The 19,301-nt window shown below is 44.1% G+C and overlaps 1 protein-coding gene across 1 annotated transcript in view; it reads right to left on the bottom strand.

The window, feature by feature from the left end:
* Nucleotides 1-4,279: 4,279 nt before the first annotated feature.
* The window catches only part of rftn1a (raftlin, lipid raft linker 1a), a 163,669-nt gene continuing 148,647 nt past the window's right edge, over nucleotides 4,280-19,301 (bottom strand). Inside the window, exons 7-12 of the mRNA XM_079571254.1 lie at nucleotides 17,890-18,072; nucleotides 15,626-15,829; nucleotides 15,274-15,380; nucleotides 11,982-12,085; nucleotides 7,654-7,729; nucleotides 4,280-4,794 (exon numbers count right to left, since the gene is read on the bottom strand). Of these exons, the coding sequence (XP_079427380.1) occupies nucleotides 4,495-4,794; nucleotides 7,654-7,729; nucleotides 11,982-12,085; nucleotides 15,274-15,380; nucleotides 15,626-15,829; nucleotides 17,890-18,072 (974 nt within the window). The 3' untranslated portion in view covers nucleotides 4,280-4,494. The remainder of the gene's footprint in view (nucleotides 4,795-7,653; nucleotides 7,730-11,981; nucleotides 12,086-15,273; nucleotides 15,381-15,625; nucleotides 15,830-17,889; nucleotides 18,073-19,301) is intronic.

Here is a 19,301-nt window from a genome sequence, read left to right as displayed (position 1 = left end):
TTTTCACTCAAACTTGGCTGTAAATACTGTTTAAAGTGACGTTAGCCCGCAGTTAGCTTTGCCCGTTAGCATGTTAGCTTCTTCTTTGTGATTCCATTAGTGTGTATTGCTTTCTCCGGACCGGTGGCAGTCAAGTTCCAAACATGGTTTTCTGGCCAGAGACACCAGGGGGAGAGGAAAGTCCCTCCATTCATCCCATAAACACTTGTATTACCCCCACAGGGACTACGAAAAGGATTTATTAAGGTAAACACGTTACTTAGTACTGCTTTAAAGCCTGTAGGCCAGGTAACACCTCATTTGAAAGCTAAGGCCTACAGAACTCATCTAAGCTTCTTTCTTGCTTTTGTGGTCAAGTTTTAGTCATTTCTGTTGCTTTTTGTATGTTTTTTTAGTGTAATATAACTTGAAGCCACAACAATGTGAGGAAAACGTGAAAAAATCGCGACACACAATAAAAATGTGTCAAACATGACCAAAATGCTCTAAGGTCAAGAAGGTTTCGGAGTGGAGAAAAGGTGGTCTGTTATGGTGGTGGTTAAGAGGTTAAAGACTTGGTTAGATGAAGGGTAAAATAAACAAGACAACGTCAGTAAAGTGATCAAACATTGTATTTCTTAATGCTGCCCATAGTTCCAAAGAGTCAAGAACAAATGCTCGTCCTAACACAACTTCCATGACCTAAGAGACAAATAATCAATCGGCAGAACAATAAATACAATGCAATTATGATTATATAAGTTATACAGTGCTATTTTTTTTTTTTTTTTTACATACAAAAATACAACAGAAGCAGCAGTCCTCAAGTCCAGTTATTACAAAGCAGTTTAAATACATTTTAAGGCATGGACTTTTTTTTTTTTACAGAGACACTTGGACTAAACACTGACCAAATCTGAAACGGCACGTCAAGCTAACTCCAAGACTTACCCCAAACAAAGCAGTAGGAGAGAAAAAAAGAAAAGAAAAAGAAAGCGACTTTTATATCTCGGCTAAGTGTTTTAAAAGGCAACTCTGTCTTTCGCTAAGCTCCGCTGCAGTAGAGGCTTTACGGGTTCACACCGGGACATCTTCAGGACCGTAGCATGAGTCGGCTACTCGCGACGACGACCAAAGTTATGACGAAAAAGCGTGTGCAATGCGTGTGCTGGTCAGAACAGTATTGCGTCTGACCTAGAGCCTGCATTCCAGTTGAAATTGCAATTTGGATAGTCGCAATAGGCTCAGTGCACGGACTGTTTCACAGCAGCATGATGCTAACTTCCTGGGGTAACAGACTGTTTCCTGTTTTAGTAGTACAAAAAACTCTTTAATACCACAATCAATATTTCTGAAACTAAACAGAGTTACTGAACATATTTATTTATCAGGCCCGTTAGCCAAAAGTGCTTTACCTACTGCTATAAAAGTAATATTTACCAAAATCGCTACATCTGGGTTAGCGGAGACAATTGCTAACGGTGCAGCGGCTACGCTAACCCCGGAAGTTGTGACTTTAGTGAATATAACTTTTTAAGCAGTGGGCGCGGCATTTTTGGCTAATGATTCTGAGAAATAAGTAGGTTCAGTAGCTCTCCGTTGAGTTTCAGGAATATTGATATATATATAAAAAAAATATTTAATGTTTTTTTCTCGCATATTTGCTGGTCTGCTAGTACCCGGAAGCAGAAGTCGTGACGTCACACTTAACAAACGTATAAGCTTGTATGCAAAACAAAACGGCTAATGCTACAACTGCTAGCTAGAAAGATGCTAACGTTGTACGAATGTTTCTCCACACTAAGTTAAGTTAAGACATACCTGGCTGGAGGGATAACCTATTGTACATGTTTTTAGTGGTAGGGGAAGCGTCACTGTGCCAGTGGTTTTGTTACAGTTTTATCATTAGCTACACTTCTCCATTGGGGGACATTGCAGTCTTCGTCTTGTATCTGAATTCGGAGAGGTCTGATCATCTCAGAGTTTACACGCTGTAATAACCACTTTGAGTGGCGTTACACGGCATTTTTACCTAGTTGAAGGTTGGAAATTTGCCAGTTGCCTTGAACGCAGCATCATTAGCTCGGTGGAATTAATATTTCAACACAGATGGCGAAAAATCATTTCAACATGTTAAAAACTTTACACATGACGTAAATACTTGCAAGGTTAAAAACCGCACCACAATCTGAGCAAAATGTTCTTGAATTACACACTTACTTAATATCTACTTACTTTCCTTTTGTTTTAAAAATGTTGACAGAAAGGGGTCATTATTCTAACTGGATGTTTTGCTGCATTCCAGGGAACTGGTAGATTCCAGACCTCCAACTGGGAAAATGCCCTGAAACTGGTAATTACAACTTGTAAACTTGCATCTCCGTAGCAGCTTACATGGCGGTGATCAGAGTGGTCCGAGTTCAAATACGAATTAAGGCGATGGCGGCTCCCAGTGGAGAAGTGATAAAACTAGCAAAACCACTGAATCACAGCCTTCAAATATAACATTATTTAGCATGTTTTGAATTATGTCTGGTGTGAAGAAATGTTCGTATAACGTTATGGACATACTAGCTAACCGCTGTAGCATTAGCTGTTTGTTTACATATGAGCTCTTTCAGCTGGAGCGCTCTGAGGTCATCATCATATTAGCCAGAAGTATTCCGTGCACAGAGCCTATTAGCTAATCATACACACAGCAATCATTTATTTTTAAAATGAGCATGGCAAAGAATATTCTTCAATAAACATAAACATAAAAATTGCAGCTAGACAATATTTACCCCCCAAATATTGCGACCATGGGTGCCCTCTGCTGGCAAGAGCGGGGAGCAGTGGTTTGTCATCACTAAAAAGCAAACTGGCCAATAACGAACACAGCCAAAGGTTAACAGCTTGATATGGGGAAGGCATTTTAAATGGTAAACAAAATGTCCCTAAAAGACACTATGGTGGCCTCTTGGTCCAAAACAAGCTAATCAACATAGTGGTAAACACGTTGTACACTTTGCTTGTGATGCCAGAACATTATACGTGGTTAATAAATGATGAAAGTGGAATTAGCAGAATATGGAGCAGGCGTGAGTACAATACTGTGCTAACTGTATGTATTCTGTACAGAGTGAAACCGTCTGGGAGGAGCAACGCCAACCAAAGTACAACTGTGTACCTGGGTGACTTTGTCCTGAGTATGATGATGAGTGGAGTTTTGTTGTCAGTCTTGTCACGGTGAATGTTAGTTTAGGGCTGGTTAACATATTACATGCAACACTTTTGGGGGTTTATGAGTTTGTTTTGACTGGAAATGTAAAATCTTCTTCAAACATTATCTCCATGTCTGAATCAGAAACAACGTGAAAGTATAAACTGAAGTATTTGCCTGGCCAGCTGTGTACTCCTGCTCCTTATGTTTCTGTTCAAAAGCAGGACCGTCTGGACCTTTGCTAAGTACCAATCTCATCTCAAAAATATCGATCCAATCGAATCACGTTGTCACTACAGGAACCGAATTAACCACTAGTAAAATATTTTCTTAAATGTACTTAACAAGAAGATTTTCTTCTTGTTGCCGTCTGTCCTCAATAGTATTTTTGTCAGGCATTGGTATTGAATTGTCCTTCTGTTTTACAGTATTTGTACACTGTAAAAGTAGGACAAACTAGAGAGCCTAGACCTGACCAACTGTAGCAGCTAAAGGACACTTTGTTTTTTTTTGGTCAGGTGGTTCATTTTAGATTTAGTCTAATAAATGAACATGAAATTTTCGTCAACTAAAACTAGACTGAAGTGCTTCATCCACTCTTAAAGGAGGGGTATTATGCAAAATGGACTTTTTCAAGCTTTACATCATGTTATTATGTCACTCCCTCATTAAAAACATGCCTGAAGTGTTGCCTTGGCACATTCACGTATTTTTGAGTAATCTGTAAAAACTCTGATGGCAGCCATTTTAGGGATAGGTTTGCCTGAGTCCTCCTAGGAACGCCCCCACCTCCTGGAGACGCCTCCGAGCTTTCGTCACCAGCCGAGTAACCAACCACTGCTCCTCAGCAGAGCCCCCTCCCCACTGATGCCACAGACAGAGTGTGGAGGGGGCTTGTCTGAAAGGGTCAGAGGTTCTTAAAGAGACAGAGGCCTATTTCAAGACATTCACTACAGCCATTTTGAGAGAGCAATTTTATACAAGGCAGTTATTCTAATTTACTGCATTTACAGACCAACAGAAGGTTTGCTCATCATTGTAGTGTGATATAGACTGGTGCTATGTGACTGAAAAAAGCAGAATACCCCCTCTTTAAGTGCTTATGGGTACTGAAGAAGTTCCTCATCCTCAGCAGAACCAGACCGTCTGACTCTGTACAGACTAGTGCACATGGTTCTAAACAGCGTAAATCAACCCGTGGACTGTGGAATTGCATTGCGGCGAGTCTGTTGATCGTCTGTTGCGTCCCGTTCGCCTTGACTTCGCCGCACGACCCGAGCGTTCTCAGTCACAGTGCGAACCCGGGCGTGCTGTCAGCAGACGCCGGAGAAGAGCTGGATTTTGACCGGCTCCTCCGCCGGGCCCTTCTGGCACACGTCTGTCCATCTCACGCTCTTGTGGACGTGAAGCCCGTCCACGTCCGTCTCCTGGTCCCGGTCCTCCGCCGCCGCGCCGTTCCCCGACAGGAAGAAGACGGCGCCCGCGTGCTGCACCTCCGCGTCCTCCGGGCCTTTCATGTGCCTCCTCAGACTGTCCATCTCCAACAGCGGGGGGCAGCTCTCTTCAAACCCGCCGCTCCGCTTGGCCTTGTTTTTATGACTCCTGAGGTTCACCTGAAGCCCAACACAGGAAGGTTTTAGCTTCTGCGCTTCAAACACAAAAGGGAAAGTTCAATCCGCTTTATTCCTCTATGGATTAAAGTGGTTCCTAAACTTTTTGTGTACTCCCCACGCACCGGAAACCCCTGTTTGTGAAAGCCACGCACCTGCTCCTCAAAAGGCCTGTACACGCCACATGCACTTCACTTTTTAAACATCCAAATAATGTAACATCTCCCACAATTGTTTAGGAACATTATTCCCATATCGCATGTGTCTATATAGTCTACTGTTTCCAAATGAAGGCGGCTGTGGAACAGGAGGCCATGTGCAACTAAACACCAAAGCAACTGCATATGTAATGTTTTTATAGTATTGTCTCCTGTTCCCAGTTGTATATTTTTTGGGGTATTTTGCACTTTTGTAGTTAGGCAAATATTTTTTTATTTTTGCCTGAACCACAAGTGTTGCATTGATTAAAGGAACACTGGTGTAAGTAAGACAGAGATTTTTCCTGTTCTACATTTGGCCGATATTTGCCTTCTCTTACGCACCTGTTCCAAACGAGAGATGTGCGAAGCAAACGGCTTTTCATTTTTTGGCACTTTTGTAATTCAAAACTGTGCTGCCCGTCATGGCTAAATGGTATCTACAATTTAGGATTTTTTTCCCCCCAAGATCATTCCACGGCCAGTGAAGGAGGAAGTGGAAGTGTAGGATTTCATTACATCAGAAAGGGTCATTAGCACTTAGCTACTGCGGAGAAGTCACTTTTCAAAGCTCAAGTTCCAGCAACCCTTCCACGAAGGATTGCTGACTTTTCTCTGTACTCAGTAAGTTGCTTTACCTATTCACTCTCTGTGGTGTTCAGTCACTTTTTGTAGCCACAGCTGCCCTGGGCAGACTTACATAAACATTGCTGCAGTGGCTCAGCCCCTGATCACCTCCAATTACTTACTCTCTCTCACGTAACGTAACAGACGAGGAGAGTGACGTGTCTTGCTCAAGGACACGATGTCAGTTTGCACGGGTCTGAGCTGGGATTTTCACATTACAGTTGCTTTTTGTAACTGCCTCTCTGACTGAAGACTTACATTATTCCATGAGAACAGAGACAGATAAATGAGAAAGTCTCGATGCAAAGGACTCGCCAAAACCTTTCCTCCAAGCTGAACTCTCACGGTATTTGTCAGTTCACAAACACACCAGAATCTATCTTTATGCTGCTCGCACTGATTAGTTTGTTTGGTTTTAGCCAATCACATGGCGGTATTCCATTGAGTGGGCGGGTAAAACATTTTTCCTTAGCAACAAGCAGTTTTATTAATATTAATTAACAACATGGCAACAACTGAATGAAAGGCAAAATATTTAATGAGTGCATCGTTTTCGTTGTAGTTTTTTGTGCGTTTGGATACTTGGCTGTGATTGGCTTAAACGAGGTGCACTTTATCCAATCAGCAGCAGAGGTTTTCCCTCTTTCAACAATGTAAACCGGAGCAATCCCAGTTTGACATCACTGCAAATGTCTCGGCACTGGTCATTTTGTATCTCAGCGGTTGGCTGTACAAATCTTGCCAGGCTTGCCAGACACTCCTCCTTTCTGTTCAAAAGAAGAACCGTCTGGACAGCTCCTCGCAGCCAATCATTTCACCATTTTACCAACATCGGTCCAATCACGCACCGAGAGGCGGGACTTCATTCCCCCAAGACACGGAAGCCGCCACCACACTCTACCAAAACAATAGAGCTGGCGTGTGTGGCGAGTGACGATGTTTTCTTCTGCTCTTTCGTCCGTTTTAAAGCAGTACTAAGTAACTCTTACCTCTAGAGGCCATAAGCGCAACTGCAGGTGAAGTAGCAAGTTACAATTTTTTAACTTATTAATTGTCTTGGAGAGTAAATACTACGCTGACAGGAAAGGCGAAGGGAGAGAGGGTTACTGTGCATCCTATCCTATGGAAATATTTTTTTTTCAAACAAACAAGCTTTGCCCGTTAGCATGTTAGCTTCTTCTTCGTGATTCCATTAGTGTGTATTGCTTTCTCCGCACCGGTTGCAGTCAAGATGCAAACATGGTTTTCTGGTCAGAGACACCAGGGGGAGATGAAAGACCCTCCAACAATCATCCCATAAACACTTGTATTACCCCCACAGGGACTACGAAACGGATTTATTAAGGTAAACACGTTACTTAGTACTGCTTTAAATCATTTGGAAAAAAACCTAATCCCTAAAACAAGCACAGAAGCAGCAAGGAACAGCGTTGGAAGCGTTCCTCGTAAATAAGGACGTTTTTGCAAAGGCTTCCTGACACTTATTGCTGCCACGTATCTAGCGTTGCTCTGATTGGTCGATGCCGTCTGTCAATCACGCCCACCGGGAAATCGTTGAGATCATGCTCGCTCCCAGACTATATGTCTTTGAAATATCTATGAAAAGGCATGTGGTTTGGCAGGCCAGGCAAGTACAAATCCAGCTCTAGTCAGCCTGTCATTGTGCCCGTGAGCAAGACACTTCACCATCATTTCCTGTGCGAAAGTCGGGTGTGAGTAAGTGGTGGCGGTTGAAGAAAGTGTTCCACATGCAGAATATAACTGTAATTCCATTTTAGTCTGAACACCTTAACATCTGAGCACATCTGTACAAAAATATATGTTGACCTTCAAAGTCAAAGTCCCTGATATCTTTGGTCGCGTTGTCCCGTCGCTCTCTCTGCAGACAGCTGCCAGACCACAGCGAAGCGCCCACACTTCACCGCCGCTGTCTATAATTAGCCTTGTTCTAAGCTGAATACGTCACATTTTCTGAAGGCGCCCTTTTTTCAACAGCACGTTTCTTGACCCCGGGCGCGGCGCTCGGATGAAAACGCACCTTGAAGTCCCTCCTCCTCCTCTGCAGGACGGGCCGCTGGAGGAACAGGATCTGCTTGGTGGACAGGCTCCCGTCACTGCACAAAAGGAAACAACAGAGCCGAAACTTCACACGCCGCTCACCACTATTATTGGATCACACGCGCTTTAATCAAACGCTCTTTCGCTTTCGCTGGAACCTCCAAAGCAGCTGATGTGACAGGTTTAAATGTGGAATCATGTGGAGACGCGAAACGGTTCAAACGTGAGCGGTGACAGCGGCGGCGGCGACAGTGAGGCTTGTTTACCGTTGTCGATAGTGATGAGTCTGAACTAAATGCGCAACACTGTAAATATACAATGAGTCGACCATGATGTGTCGAACGCTGACCCTAAAGGTGAAAGGGAATTGCACATTTGCTCGCATGTTTTATTCTGAAATCATCTGGCCCAAGCTGACTTCTCTCCTGGAGTGATGGGCCGATAATGGCTCGAGATGTGTGGGACCCTTTTTCCCACATTTTACCAGCCGTTCAACCATGTTTGTCTGAAACTGTCCATCAACTCAACATTGGCCTCGCTCGTTTATTCCCCAACTGAGCCGATGTCTCCGATTCCGAAGTCACCAAGAAGTCACTGATCAAGATCCAACTGAGAAAGTGTTTGTGACAGTTGGAGCTGATTTGTGACAGATCCAAATGGCAAAAGGAGTCTTACTAGAGCACATCTTTTAGCATCTTTTTTTTTACCGAAATTTCAAACCTCAAACGGGGGCAGAGTTTGGCCTTTAGAGGCACTTTAATTATTTGCTTTGAAGGGACTATACGGAGTTTAAAGGGATATTTCAGGCTTTTTGACATAGGGCCTCATTTCCTAGTTATCCAGAGTGTTGTTGATTTCTGGAGATATTTTTTTGTAATTCAAGCGGTTCTTATATTTGAAGAGTTTCGTGGAGCTAGGCTAATGCAAGGCTAGTGCATTTCTATGGTATCAGCTAGCCTGCATTAAAAACAGTCTGACCCGCTCCACAGAGCACCTGAGGCAAATCACTTATAACGCCAGACTAACCATATAAATGTCTGTGTGTTAATTTTAACCATTTTGCATTTAAAATAACTTATATTTGAGCAGCATCAGCTTCGTGGTTGTTTAAGCTACACAGCGGCGGAGTGATCTGCTAGAAAATAGTCCCTCAAAATGCGATCATTCATGTGATGCAAGGTCAGTTATATTGGAAAAATGATTCTATGGACACAGACATTTATATGGTTAGTCTGGCGTTATAAGTGATTTGTGCATGAAAAAATATCTCCAGAAATCAGCAACACTCTGGATAACTAAGAAATGAGGCCCTATGTCAAAAATCCTGAAACATCCCTTTAAAAATGTTAAACTTATGCATTTTCCTCCCCCTACATGTTCCAGCCATGTCATGCGCGAGCTTAATATAGAAGGTGCAGTTACATGTATAACCTGAGGTGGCAGTAGTGAGCATAAAATGAGTAGTGACTTGGTCATTTACACATTTCAGCCGTTTATTCACAGGAAGGATTACTGACTTTTCTCTGTACTCAATAAGTTGCTTTACATATTCACTCTCTGTGGTTTTCAGTCACTTTTAGTAGCCACAGCAGCCCTGGGGCAGACTTGCATAATCATTGCTGCGGTGGCTCAGCCCCTGATCACCTCCAATTACTTACTCTCTCTCACGTAAACATTACATAGAAGTGTCTTGCTGAAGGACACAGTGTCAGTTTGCACACTGCAAAAAGCAATCTTGAAATTGTGAAAGTTAAATTATCTGTAAATAAGTCCTTTTAAGGGCCAGAAAGTAACATTTAGATTAAGATAAAACAACTACAACAGTTTTATTTCAAGTGAACTAAGTTTTTTCATCTTCTTCTTCTCTGTCTTTTTCTTTTTTCTTTCTTAATTTGTAGTGTTAATAAGTGTTAATATCTCACCCCATGGACAGATTTCTTAAAATTAGATTCTCAAATCAAGAACAAAAGCTTGTTTCATTAAAATTGTATTATTTAATTGTATTTATTTTAAAATTTGTTTTATGGGCTTTTTTTAGGCTTTCTGAGACTTGTCTAAACAAGGTGCACGTTATCCAGTCGTATTTTTCTGCACGGTTTAGGAGAGGCGTTTTAAACCTAAAGGAATGATTCAAAGCAAACACTTTATTGACTTGAGTGGCTTTTTAATAATGCTAATGACAGTGACTATTTATTATACTTTACTCCTCAGGTCTCTCTACTAACACTACCCTTTATTTTTCTGCAGATAATTTCAACGAATAAAACACAAAATTCCGAAGCTCTTTGTTTTCTGTGATCGTTCCAAAGGAGCTGATGTGACAGGTTTAAATGTGGAATCATGTGGAGATGTGAGGAGCCACGGTGCTCGGTTCAAAAGTGAGCAGTGACAGCGGCGGCGACAGTGAGGCTTGTTTACTGTTGTCAACGGTGATGAGTCTGAACTAAATGTACAACACTGTAAATGCTTTAACACATTATTTAGAATCTGACGCTTTTGACAAACAATAACAGGAGTTGTTTTCCTGAAAGCTGCAGACCTGTCAAACTTACTGACAGGATTAGCCCTTAAGCTAATCTCTGATAGATACCAAAGCGCTAGTATTTTACATTTAACTTTTTCCATAGTGAACTAATGTAGAATAATCTAAATAAATGTTGAATTATCATTTATGTAAAACACTACAATGTGTTATTGCAACTCTTTTCTCCACTTTTAATACTGTTTTTAGCTAATACTAGCCTATGGAAAATGTTTGCTAGCGCCCAAAAACATGGCGGATTTTCATGGTGACAAAAACGTTCCATTCCAAGTACGAGAAAAAAGGAAGAAGCAGCTCGTTCCGTCCTAAAGTATGCAGACAGTTAGCAAGAAGCTCGCTAGTCTTTTCAGGCTACGTTAGCTTTCTCAATGTATTTTGCTATATCTGTTAGCATTAAGCCATCAAACAGCAAATTATGAACAATCCAGATGTTTTTAGCTGTTGTCAACCATCGACCACATTTAGGTCAAAACCTGGTAAGAAATCTTTAATCAATGTGCAGGTTTTACTTTAGTTAAGTATTAGCTCTGAGCTAAATGCTAAATCATATTCTGTAAACTAACCATAATCTTATAATATAGTTATTATAGAGAAACCACAGATTGATATGACGTCATGAAACAGACATGCCATAACTCGGCATACTTTATTAATTTCCTTGGGGATAGAACGACCGTTATTCAAACAGGTCCGGGGAGCCGTTTGCTAACCGAAGTAGCATAGACGGCAGCAACATCTACGTCACATCAGCGGGGCCAAAAGGTTTTCGGGGGGAAAAAGAAGCTCCCGTACATTGGAATGAATAAGGAAAAATCATCTGAGAACTTATAATTTACATATGAAAAAAAGTTTTCTTTGTTTTGTTTATTTATCGAACGTGGAAAGGATGGAAGTGCATTGTTGCTTCAGATAAATCACAGAGAAAACGGTTGACGTTTTAAAACTGAGCTGCTAAACCCATTGTGATCATGACTTGTCTGTGACATTTGCCTGTGTTTTTCTTTTCGCCGGTCCCTTTTATATTGTTGTTAAATAAAGATCATACAGCCACCAATGTAGTTTTGTAGCTTATGAGCAAATGGTACATGGTTCATTCAGAAGCTAACTAGCTGCTAATGCTATCGTTAATGTGCGTTTTAAAACCCAGAGAATCATTAATTGGGCCTAACACTGAACATGTTTGATGAGTTTGAATATTTATTTACAAATTAAAGAAGTTACAAAGTGCATAATTCACGGCCACAATGTGGAGCTGTTTCCTCAGTAATGAGCTCTGACATGGCAGATGCTAATAATCAATAAACTCTCATATAAGTTTCCACAGAAAATAATAATATCTTCCAATTGTCTTTTTACCGTGAGTTGATGTGCAAGAACGGCCATTTTCCTGAGGTTCTGATCACTGGTTTCGAATATTTTATCCCCAGAACGAGAAATATTACTTTTTCCAAATACACACTGATCCAATTAAAAGTTCTGCGATGTTGCTCTCATCAATTTAAAGGCACAGGCTCAGAGCTAACGGCATTTCTGTGATTTGCTAATGTCCACTCCTGACATATTAACTCAGCAAATATTTATTTTGTCGCTTTTCTGAAGGTAGAGTCCAGCACCCTCTGCTGGTGTTTTGTATGACTACATTTCAAAACAACCTTTTTGGTATTTTACAGACACAAACATTATTACTCTTAGTTCATGCTGGGAGAAATAGGTTTGGAGCTGTGTGAAAAGCCTAAACACAGGATGATGTTGGGGGTGGTGTTCACCTGTTGGTCTTGACGATGGGGGTGGGCAGCACACACATCAGCCTCCAGCCGAACGGAGCTAAAGACTGCAGCAGAGGGATGTAGTCGGCCTTCACCACCACGCCCTGCATTCAAGACAGACACCGCCGCTTTAAACAGGATGCACAGATACAGACGGCAACGGGTCGTACTAAGGGGCGTGGCCTAGCCGAGGGGAATCACATTTTTTCCAGTCTTTTTCTGGCGGACTATTAGCATATTTAGCATGCACACAAATAAAGTCTCTATGAATATTATGTCTCATTCTTGCATTTGAAAATTAAGCAGACTGTTCAGTAGAGGTGAAAAACCGGAACTCATGGCTAGTGGTTAGCATATGCCATGAAGCTAACATTAGCATTTTCCGTTTTTTTTCTGCTGTTGAACTGCTTTGCTCCTCTCCATGACTGTATCTTTATTTGGTACATCCTTTATTAAAGGAATAGGCCACCGTTTTTACATACTGAGATATGTTCTTACCTTAGCTTTGACGAGTTCTTTAGGACCTGTCTGATCTTCACCCGTGCCTTCAGTCACGTAAACACAGCGCAGACGGCGTTAGCATTTAGCCTCTCCTTCTCTCCTCTATAGCTCGTCAAAGCTAAGGTAAGAACATATCTCAGTATGTAAAAACGGTGGCCTATTCCTTTAAATTGTTAACGTTACGGTGGAGCATTCGGTGAAAGAGAAAATCCTTACACCCCGTTGTTTTCCCTCGGGCATTTTTAAATGTGACCACTCGTTGGCGTTCCCAGAGACGCCATCCAACATCAGGAAGAACAAAAGCCAAGTGTACGGTGTCCCAACATTCACTGGTGAGGAATGTGTCCGAAAGTGATGACACATTGCACCATCGAATGTCATTAAAAGCATTAACCAACATTTTGGTGCCAGAATTAACATTAAGGATCAAAGCTGTGGTGGAAAGGTCCAAGCTAAAATCTCTCTAAGTGCCACCCATGTGAAATATTCAAAGCGTAATTTATCTGTTCCTAATTTTCCTGTCACCCTCTGACTGGTGGTTCAATAGGTGCATCATTTCATTTTTTTTAAAAAGCTGACATTTTAAAACTAATTTTGAAAGCCTAGAGAAGACCATGCATGTTACCATAAAAAATAAAAAAATAAAAAATGAAGAGCAGACTTTATAGGGGATGTTGGAATAGTTTTAAATGTCTGCATATGTGCTAACAGTAAATAGTAAACTACATACAAACAGGTTTAAGTACAAGGTGGGTTAGACCTTTTTACCAGGACATGGTCAGTACTTTCTGTTTTTGTTTTGTTGAAAGGGGAAGTTTATACATTCTTAAAAACTCATAACTTTCCTGATGCATTTCTAAAAAGTCCCAATTCTTCACAGGGGATGACTTTCATAACTTATAACCTATAACAACTAGTCGACTAGTTCAGCATTGATAGAGGTCTTTCATCACAACTGTCTGTTTCTACAGTACACTGAAGGACTCATTTTATTCTACTTGAAAAGCGCTATACAAATAAGATTCCCTTCTCAACCATTCTATGGCAGACTCAAATAACTATACCACCCAAAATAGTTTGTAAAATGCGGCAAATATCAAAAACAACTTGGAAGAAATTTCCCTCACACTGTTCCTGACGCTGCGATGAGGCCTCTGTCTCTTTAAGAAACTGCTTTCCTGTCTGACCCATAGACTGTAAAAAATAATGGACGTCTTCTGCTCACTCCTCCCCGTTTACCATAATGACCACGGTCGTGGGGGAATTCATGGAGGATTTACAGACTCCCCCTCCCCAGCTCTGACGAAGCACGTTCCTAAAAAGGGCATAAGGGCGGGATCTTCACCGTAGACTCGGCCCTTGCGTGACGTGTCGCTCGCGCTGCTCCAAAGCTAACAGTCCGAGCCTCATTAAGTACGAGATTTCTAAAATTCTTCTTATGAAAACCAGCCTGGTTTCTTAAATTGTGACTAACCCAGCGTTTTCTCAGGAGGAACATCTAGCCTAGTCTAGTGTTGAAAAAATTGAAACCAGGCGTTAAAGTTGTTTTTAAGGCGTCTAAACTCCAATGCTTTTCAATGGGGCACTAGCGGCGATACGGAGGTACTACAGCAATGGCGGAGCAATGGCGGCCCCCAGTGTCGTGGTCATAAAGCAGAGCAGCCAGCCATTGGCCATGGGTCTGACCCGCCCATGAGCACTCGCCCTCCACACTCCACAGTCCCACCCTCTCCCGGTCACGTGTCGGGGTCCAACATCAAAAATCCCATGTATTATTAGCATTGACTTTTTGAAAAAATCAACTATTAAAAGTTTAACCTCATGGCACATGAAACATACAAGGTCAAATTGAAGATTTGTCTAAAACATTATAAACTGCAAAATTATTAAGTAATTTTGTCGTATTTAGAAGTATTGTTTGTTTCTTTCTTGTAAAATACCTGTGCAGGTGTCTGTAGTTAGCACATAGCTGATTAGCCGGCGTCGTGCCTTTAAACTCTTAATAATTGACATTTTCGAAAAGTCAACGCTGAAAATACATGGGATTTTTTGTGTCGGACCCGACACGGTACCAGGAGTGTGTGGGACGGTGGAGCTCTATGAGCATAGAGGCTGTTCACTGTTTTTCTGTGCACTGTATCTGGCTAGTTTCTACATTTGTTAATCTTTATTTTGAACAATGACAATGCAGGATATTGTGCAAGCATAAGGACAAGATCCTATTTCCGAACTAGAGAGAGTTATTCTGTTTATCTTTCTTTTTTATGTGTAAATAAATGAGTACAGACAACATAAGCCAGGGGTTTCTTACAAAAGTATTTCAAATAGATACATTAAAAGCTAATTCTGCAAGGGCGGGTGCTGTTGGCTGAACTGAGGAAGAGAACATGGGAGGAGCCTTGTCCACTCCAGCAAAACAGCAGGAAAGCATAAAAGATATTCAAATCCAAAAAGCAAGATGTAAACAACATAGATTCTCATCAATAAAACTGCACTCTTTTGTATTGTGATGTTTTTATTTTTCTGAAAAATGCAATTAAAAAATGAAATGTTGTCCATGTCGCTCAGCCCCGTCTCACTGTTGTAAAACTATCATCAGACACTACCCAGTGGAACTAAGTAGTAAACCCTCTCATGTTTTCTGAGGAGAAATCTTGGCTCATGTATTAGCTGATCCAGCCCACTCCTCTCAGACAGCACTGAGCCCTGGCTGCAGAGCTCACCCACTTTAATCCGTCTCCTGTGTATCAGGGAGAGGAGCTTAGACTGTGAACCCCGGCGCATCACTCACGTCCACCACGGTCCACTGCTCCACCACGATGGCGTCATACGAGGCGTTCACCGTCTCCGCTGAGCTCTGGAAAATGAAGACGCCGTCCACAAGCGCCACGCCACTGTCTGAGGAGCACACACACAAGAGAACGCTGAGGACTGTTTCTTTTTCTTCAGGGGAATATCTCCACACCAGTAGCACCTACGGACTTCAGATGTTCCTCTCCTACACTCCTGCTGGTGCCCAGACTCAGGACTAAACACAGTGAGTCAGTGAAGATCTGACATCAGTTTTGAAGATGATTTGAGACTTTAGGTGAAATATGGAACTACCCTAAGGGGTGAACAGTGACGTGAGCCCGGTCACTCACCCGTCTCCTCTCCCATGTGGAAGTATCCATCCACCAGCTGCGCGCCGCTGCTGAAGTGCTGGGTCATGTGATCCAGCCAGTGGGCGTCGACCTCGGTGACGAGTCCCGCCTCCCTGTGGACCCTGAGGGGGACCCTGAGGGAGTAGAACCTGGCGGAGGAGTCCAGCTCTTCGGTGTGGTTGTACAGAGCGAACAGCTGGGAGCCTGTCAGGGCACAGTCAGGGCACAGTCAGGACACAGTCAGGACACAGTCAGGACACAGTCAGGGTACAGTCAGGACACAGTCAGGACAAAGTCAGACCACAGTCAGGGTACAGTCAGGACACAGTCAGGGCACAGTCAGGACACAGTCAGGACACAGTCAGGGTACAGTCAGGGCACAGTCAGGACACAGTCAGGACACAGTCAGGACACAGTCAGGGTACAATCAGGGTACAGTCAGGGCACAGTCAGGGTACAGTCAGGGCACAGTCAGGGTACAGTCAGGGTACAGTCAGGACACAGTCAGGACACAGTCGGGGTACAGTCAGGACACAGTCAGGACACAGTCAGGGCACAGTCAGGACACAGTCAGGACACAGTCAGGGTACAGTCAGGGCACAGTCAGGGCACAGTCAGGGCACAGACAGGGTACAGTCAGGGCACAGTCAGGACACAGTCAGGACACAGTCAGGACACAGTCAGGACACAGTCAGGGTACAGTCAGGGCACAGTCAGGACACAGTCAGGACACAGACAGGGTACAGTCAGGGCACAGACAGGGCACAGTCAGGACACAGTCGGGACACAGTCAGGGCACAGTCAGGACACAGTCGGGACACAGTCAGGGCACAGTCAGGGCACAGTCAGGACACAGTCAGGACACAGTCAGGACACAGTCAGGACACAGTCAGGGCACAGTCAGGGCACAGACAGGGCACAGTCAGGACATAGTCGGGACACAGTCAGGGCACAGTCGGGACACAGTCAGGGCACAGTCAGGACACAGTCAGGACACAGTCAGGACACAGTCAGGACACAGTCAGGGCACAGTCAGGGCACAGACAGGGCACAGTCAGGACACAGTCGGGACACAGTCAGGGCACAGTCGGGACACAGTCGGGACACAGTCAGGGCACAGTCAGGACACAGTCAGGGTACAGACAGGGCACAGTCAGGGCACAGACAGGGCACAGTCAGGACACAGTCGGGACACAGTCGGGACACAGTCAGGGCACAGTCAGGGCACAGTCAGGACACAGTCAGGACACAGTCAGGACACAGTCAGGGCACAGTCAGGACACAGTCAGGACACAGTCAGGACACAGTCAGGGCACAGTCAGGGCACAGTCAGGGTGCAGTCAGGACACAGTCAGGACACAGTCAGGGTACAGTCAGGACACAGTCAGGGTACAGTCAGGACACAGTCAGGGCACAGTCAGGGTACAGTCAGGACACAGTCAGGGTACAGTCAGGACACAGTCAGGCCACAGTCGGGACACAGTCAGGGCACAGTCAGGGTACAGTCAGGACACAGTCAGGGCACAGTCAGGACACAGTCAGGGCACAGTCAGGGTACAGTCAGGGTACAGTCAGGACACAGTCAGGGCACAGTCAGGACACAGTCAGGCCACAGTCGGGACACAGTCAGGGCACAGTCAGGGTACAGTCAGGACACAGTCAGGGCACAGTCAGGACACAGTCAGGACACAGTCAGGGTACAGTCAGGACACAGTCAGGGTACAGTCAGGACACAGTCAGGACACAGTCAGGGCACAGTCAGGGCACAGTCAGGACACAGTCAGGGCACAGTCGGGACACAGTCAGGGCACAGTCAGGACACAGTCAGGGCACAGTCAGGGCACAGTCAGGGTGCAGTCAGGACACAGTCAGGACACAGTCAGGGCACAGTCAGGGTACAGTCAGGGTACAGTCAGGACACAGTCAGGGCACAGTCAGGACACAGTCAGGGCACAGTCAGGACACAGTCAGGACACAGTCAGGACACAGTCAGGACACAGTCAGGGTACAGTCAGGACACAGTCAGGGTACAGTCAGGACACAGTCAGGACACAGTCAGGGCACAGTCAGGACACAGTCAGGGTACAGTCAGGACACAGTCAGGACACAGTCAGGGCACAGTCAGGGTACAGTCAGGGTACAGTCAGGACACAGTCAGGGCACAGTCAGGACACAGTCAGGGCACAGTCAGGGCACAGTCAGGGCACAGACAGGGTACAGTCAGGACCGTTTACAGCAGAAGAGGTGAACAGTGTGTGTCTTACGGCCGGCCTGCCCTGGCGCTGTGCCCTCTCTCTCCTGGCTCTTGAGGCGGATGTGGTTGTTGTTGTGTGAGGAGCGGTTGTGGTCCGGTGAGTCCAGTCTCCCCTGCCCCTCTGTCGGAGCCTCCTCCGCCTCGTCCTGGGGTCCGCTGACGGCCAGGGGGTCTGACGTACACGTCCCTGCGCCTGTGGTCAGAGCGGGGTGGGGGGGGGGGGGGACAGTTACATATGACGTATACTTCACTGTCTCCTCGGTGACACTATACTCTACACTCGTCTCCATGCCCTCATTTGCTACATTCACTCATTTCCTCTTTTGCAGAGATGGGAGAAACTTCTACGTCAGTGAGGAGGTTAGCGCCCCCTGTGGGCGAAACAGAAGCTCTCGCCCATTGAAATGAAGAACTGAGAACTTCTAATTCAGTTTTTTTGTGTTATTTATTTGTCATCTGTTGCTTCAGAAAATTCAAAGAGAGAACGTCTTACTCTTTAAAACCGACCTGAACCTCACTGTGATGATTACTTCAGTGACATTTAAGTAAGTAAGTGCTTTGTATTCACGTGTGAGTACTTAACTTGTGTAATTTTTCGCTTGTTGGTTTATAATGTCATTATGGATAAAGCTTTGATTCTGTCTCTTTTATATTGCTATTCAATAGCAGATTTTCCAAGAAAGGTCTACAGTAAATGCAACCGAAGCGCACGTGATCAGTGGAGCTCCACTTCTCCACAGGAAATAACCTCTGCAGGACAAGATTAGCTTAAATAAATGTCACAGGAATAAAAGTGGAGATGACATCATTTCCTGTAGAGGTGTGGAGCTCCACTGATCACGTGACACTCCATTGGCTGCATTTAGACCCTCGACCGAATTTACATGGTTTCTTCAACACAAGTTAATTTACTAGTGTTAGCATTAGCGCTCTCGCAGGGTTAGGGTCTCGCTGTACCTGTGACTCTGTGAATCATAAATTAGGCTGAGCATTTTGAATTAAAGAAGGGCATGGAATGAGACTAATAATCGATAAACTGGCTCGGATTTTAATTGCTCCCGATCGTGCATTGACAGTGAACTCATGGCCGTATCTACCATTGAGGTCACCGAGGTCCGGACCTCGGTACAATTTTAGCTTTTTTTCTTTTTTTACACATTGAATCCTTTACTGCGCAAATGACTGCTGTAAACACGCGCTAATACAGGCGGAAGAGCCTCTAGTTCAGACGTGGATGAGCTTGTTCTGAACCTAAATGTGTCCACTCTAAAACCGAACCTCATGAGCTGCTTTGGACCCGAGTGCGTAAAACTCCGCGGGGGCGCGGCTGAGGCTGTGCGTCAGCCTCACTACAACAGCAGCGCCTTTAGCATGAACCCGCCAAAGTTTGATCGAGATGCAGTTTCTTTACTCTCTGTCATA

This window comes from Gobius niger (assembly GCF_951799975.1).
Source record: "Gobius niger genome assembly, chromosome: 14".
Classification (NCBI taxonomy): domain Eukaryota; kingdom Metazoa; phylum Chordata; class Actinopteri; order Gobiiformes; family Gobiidae; genus Gobius; species Gobius niger.
The sequence above is the reverse complement of the archived record's forward strand: the minus strand, read 5'-3'. Positions and strand labels throughout refer to the sequence as shown.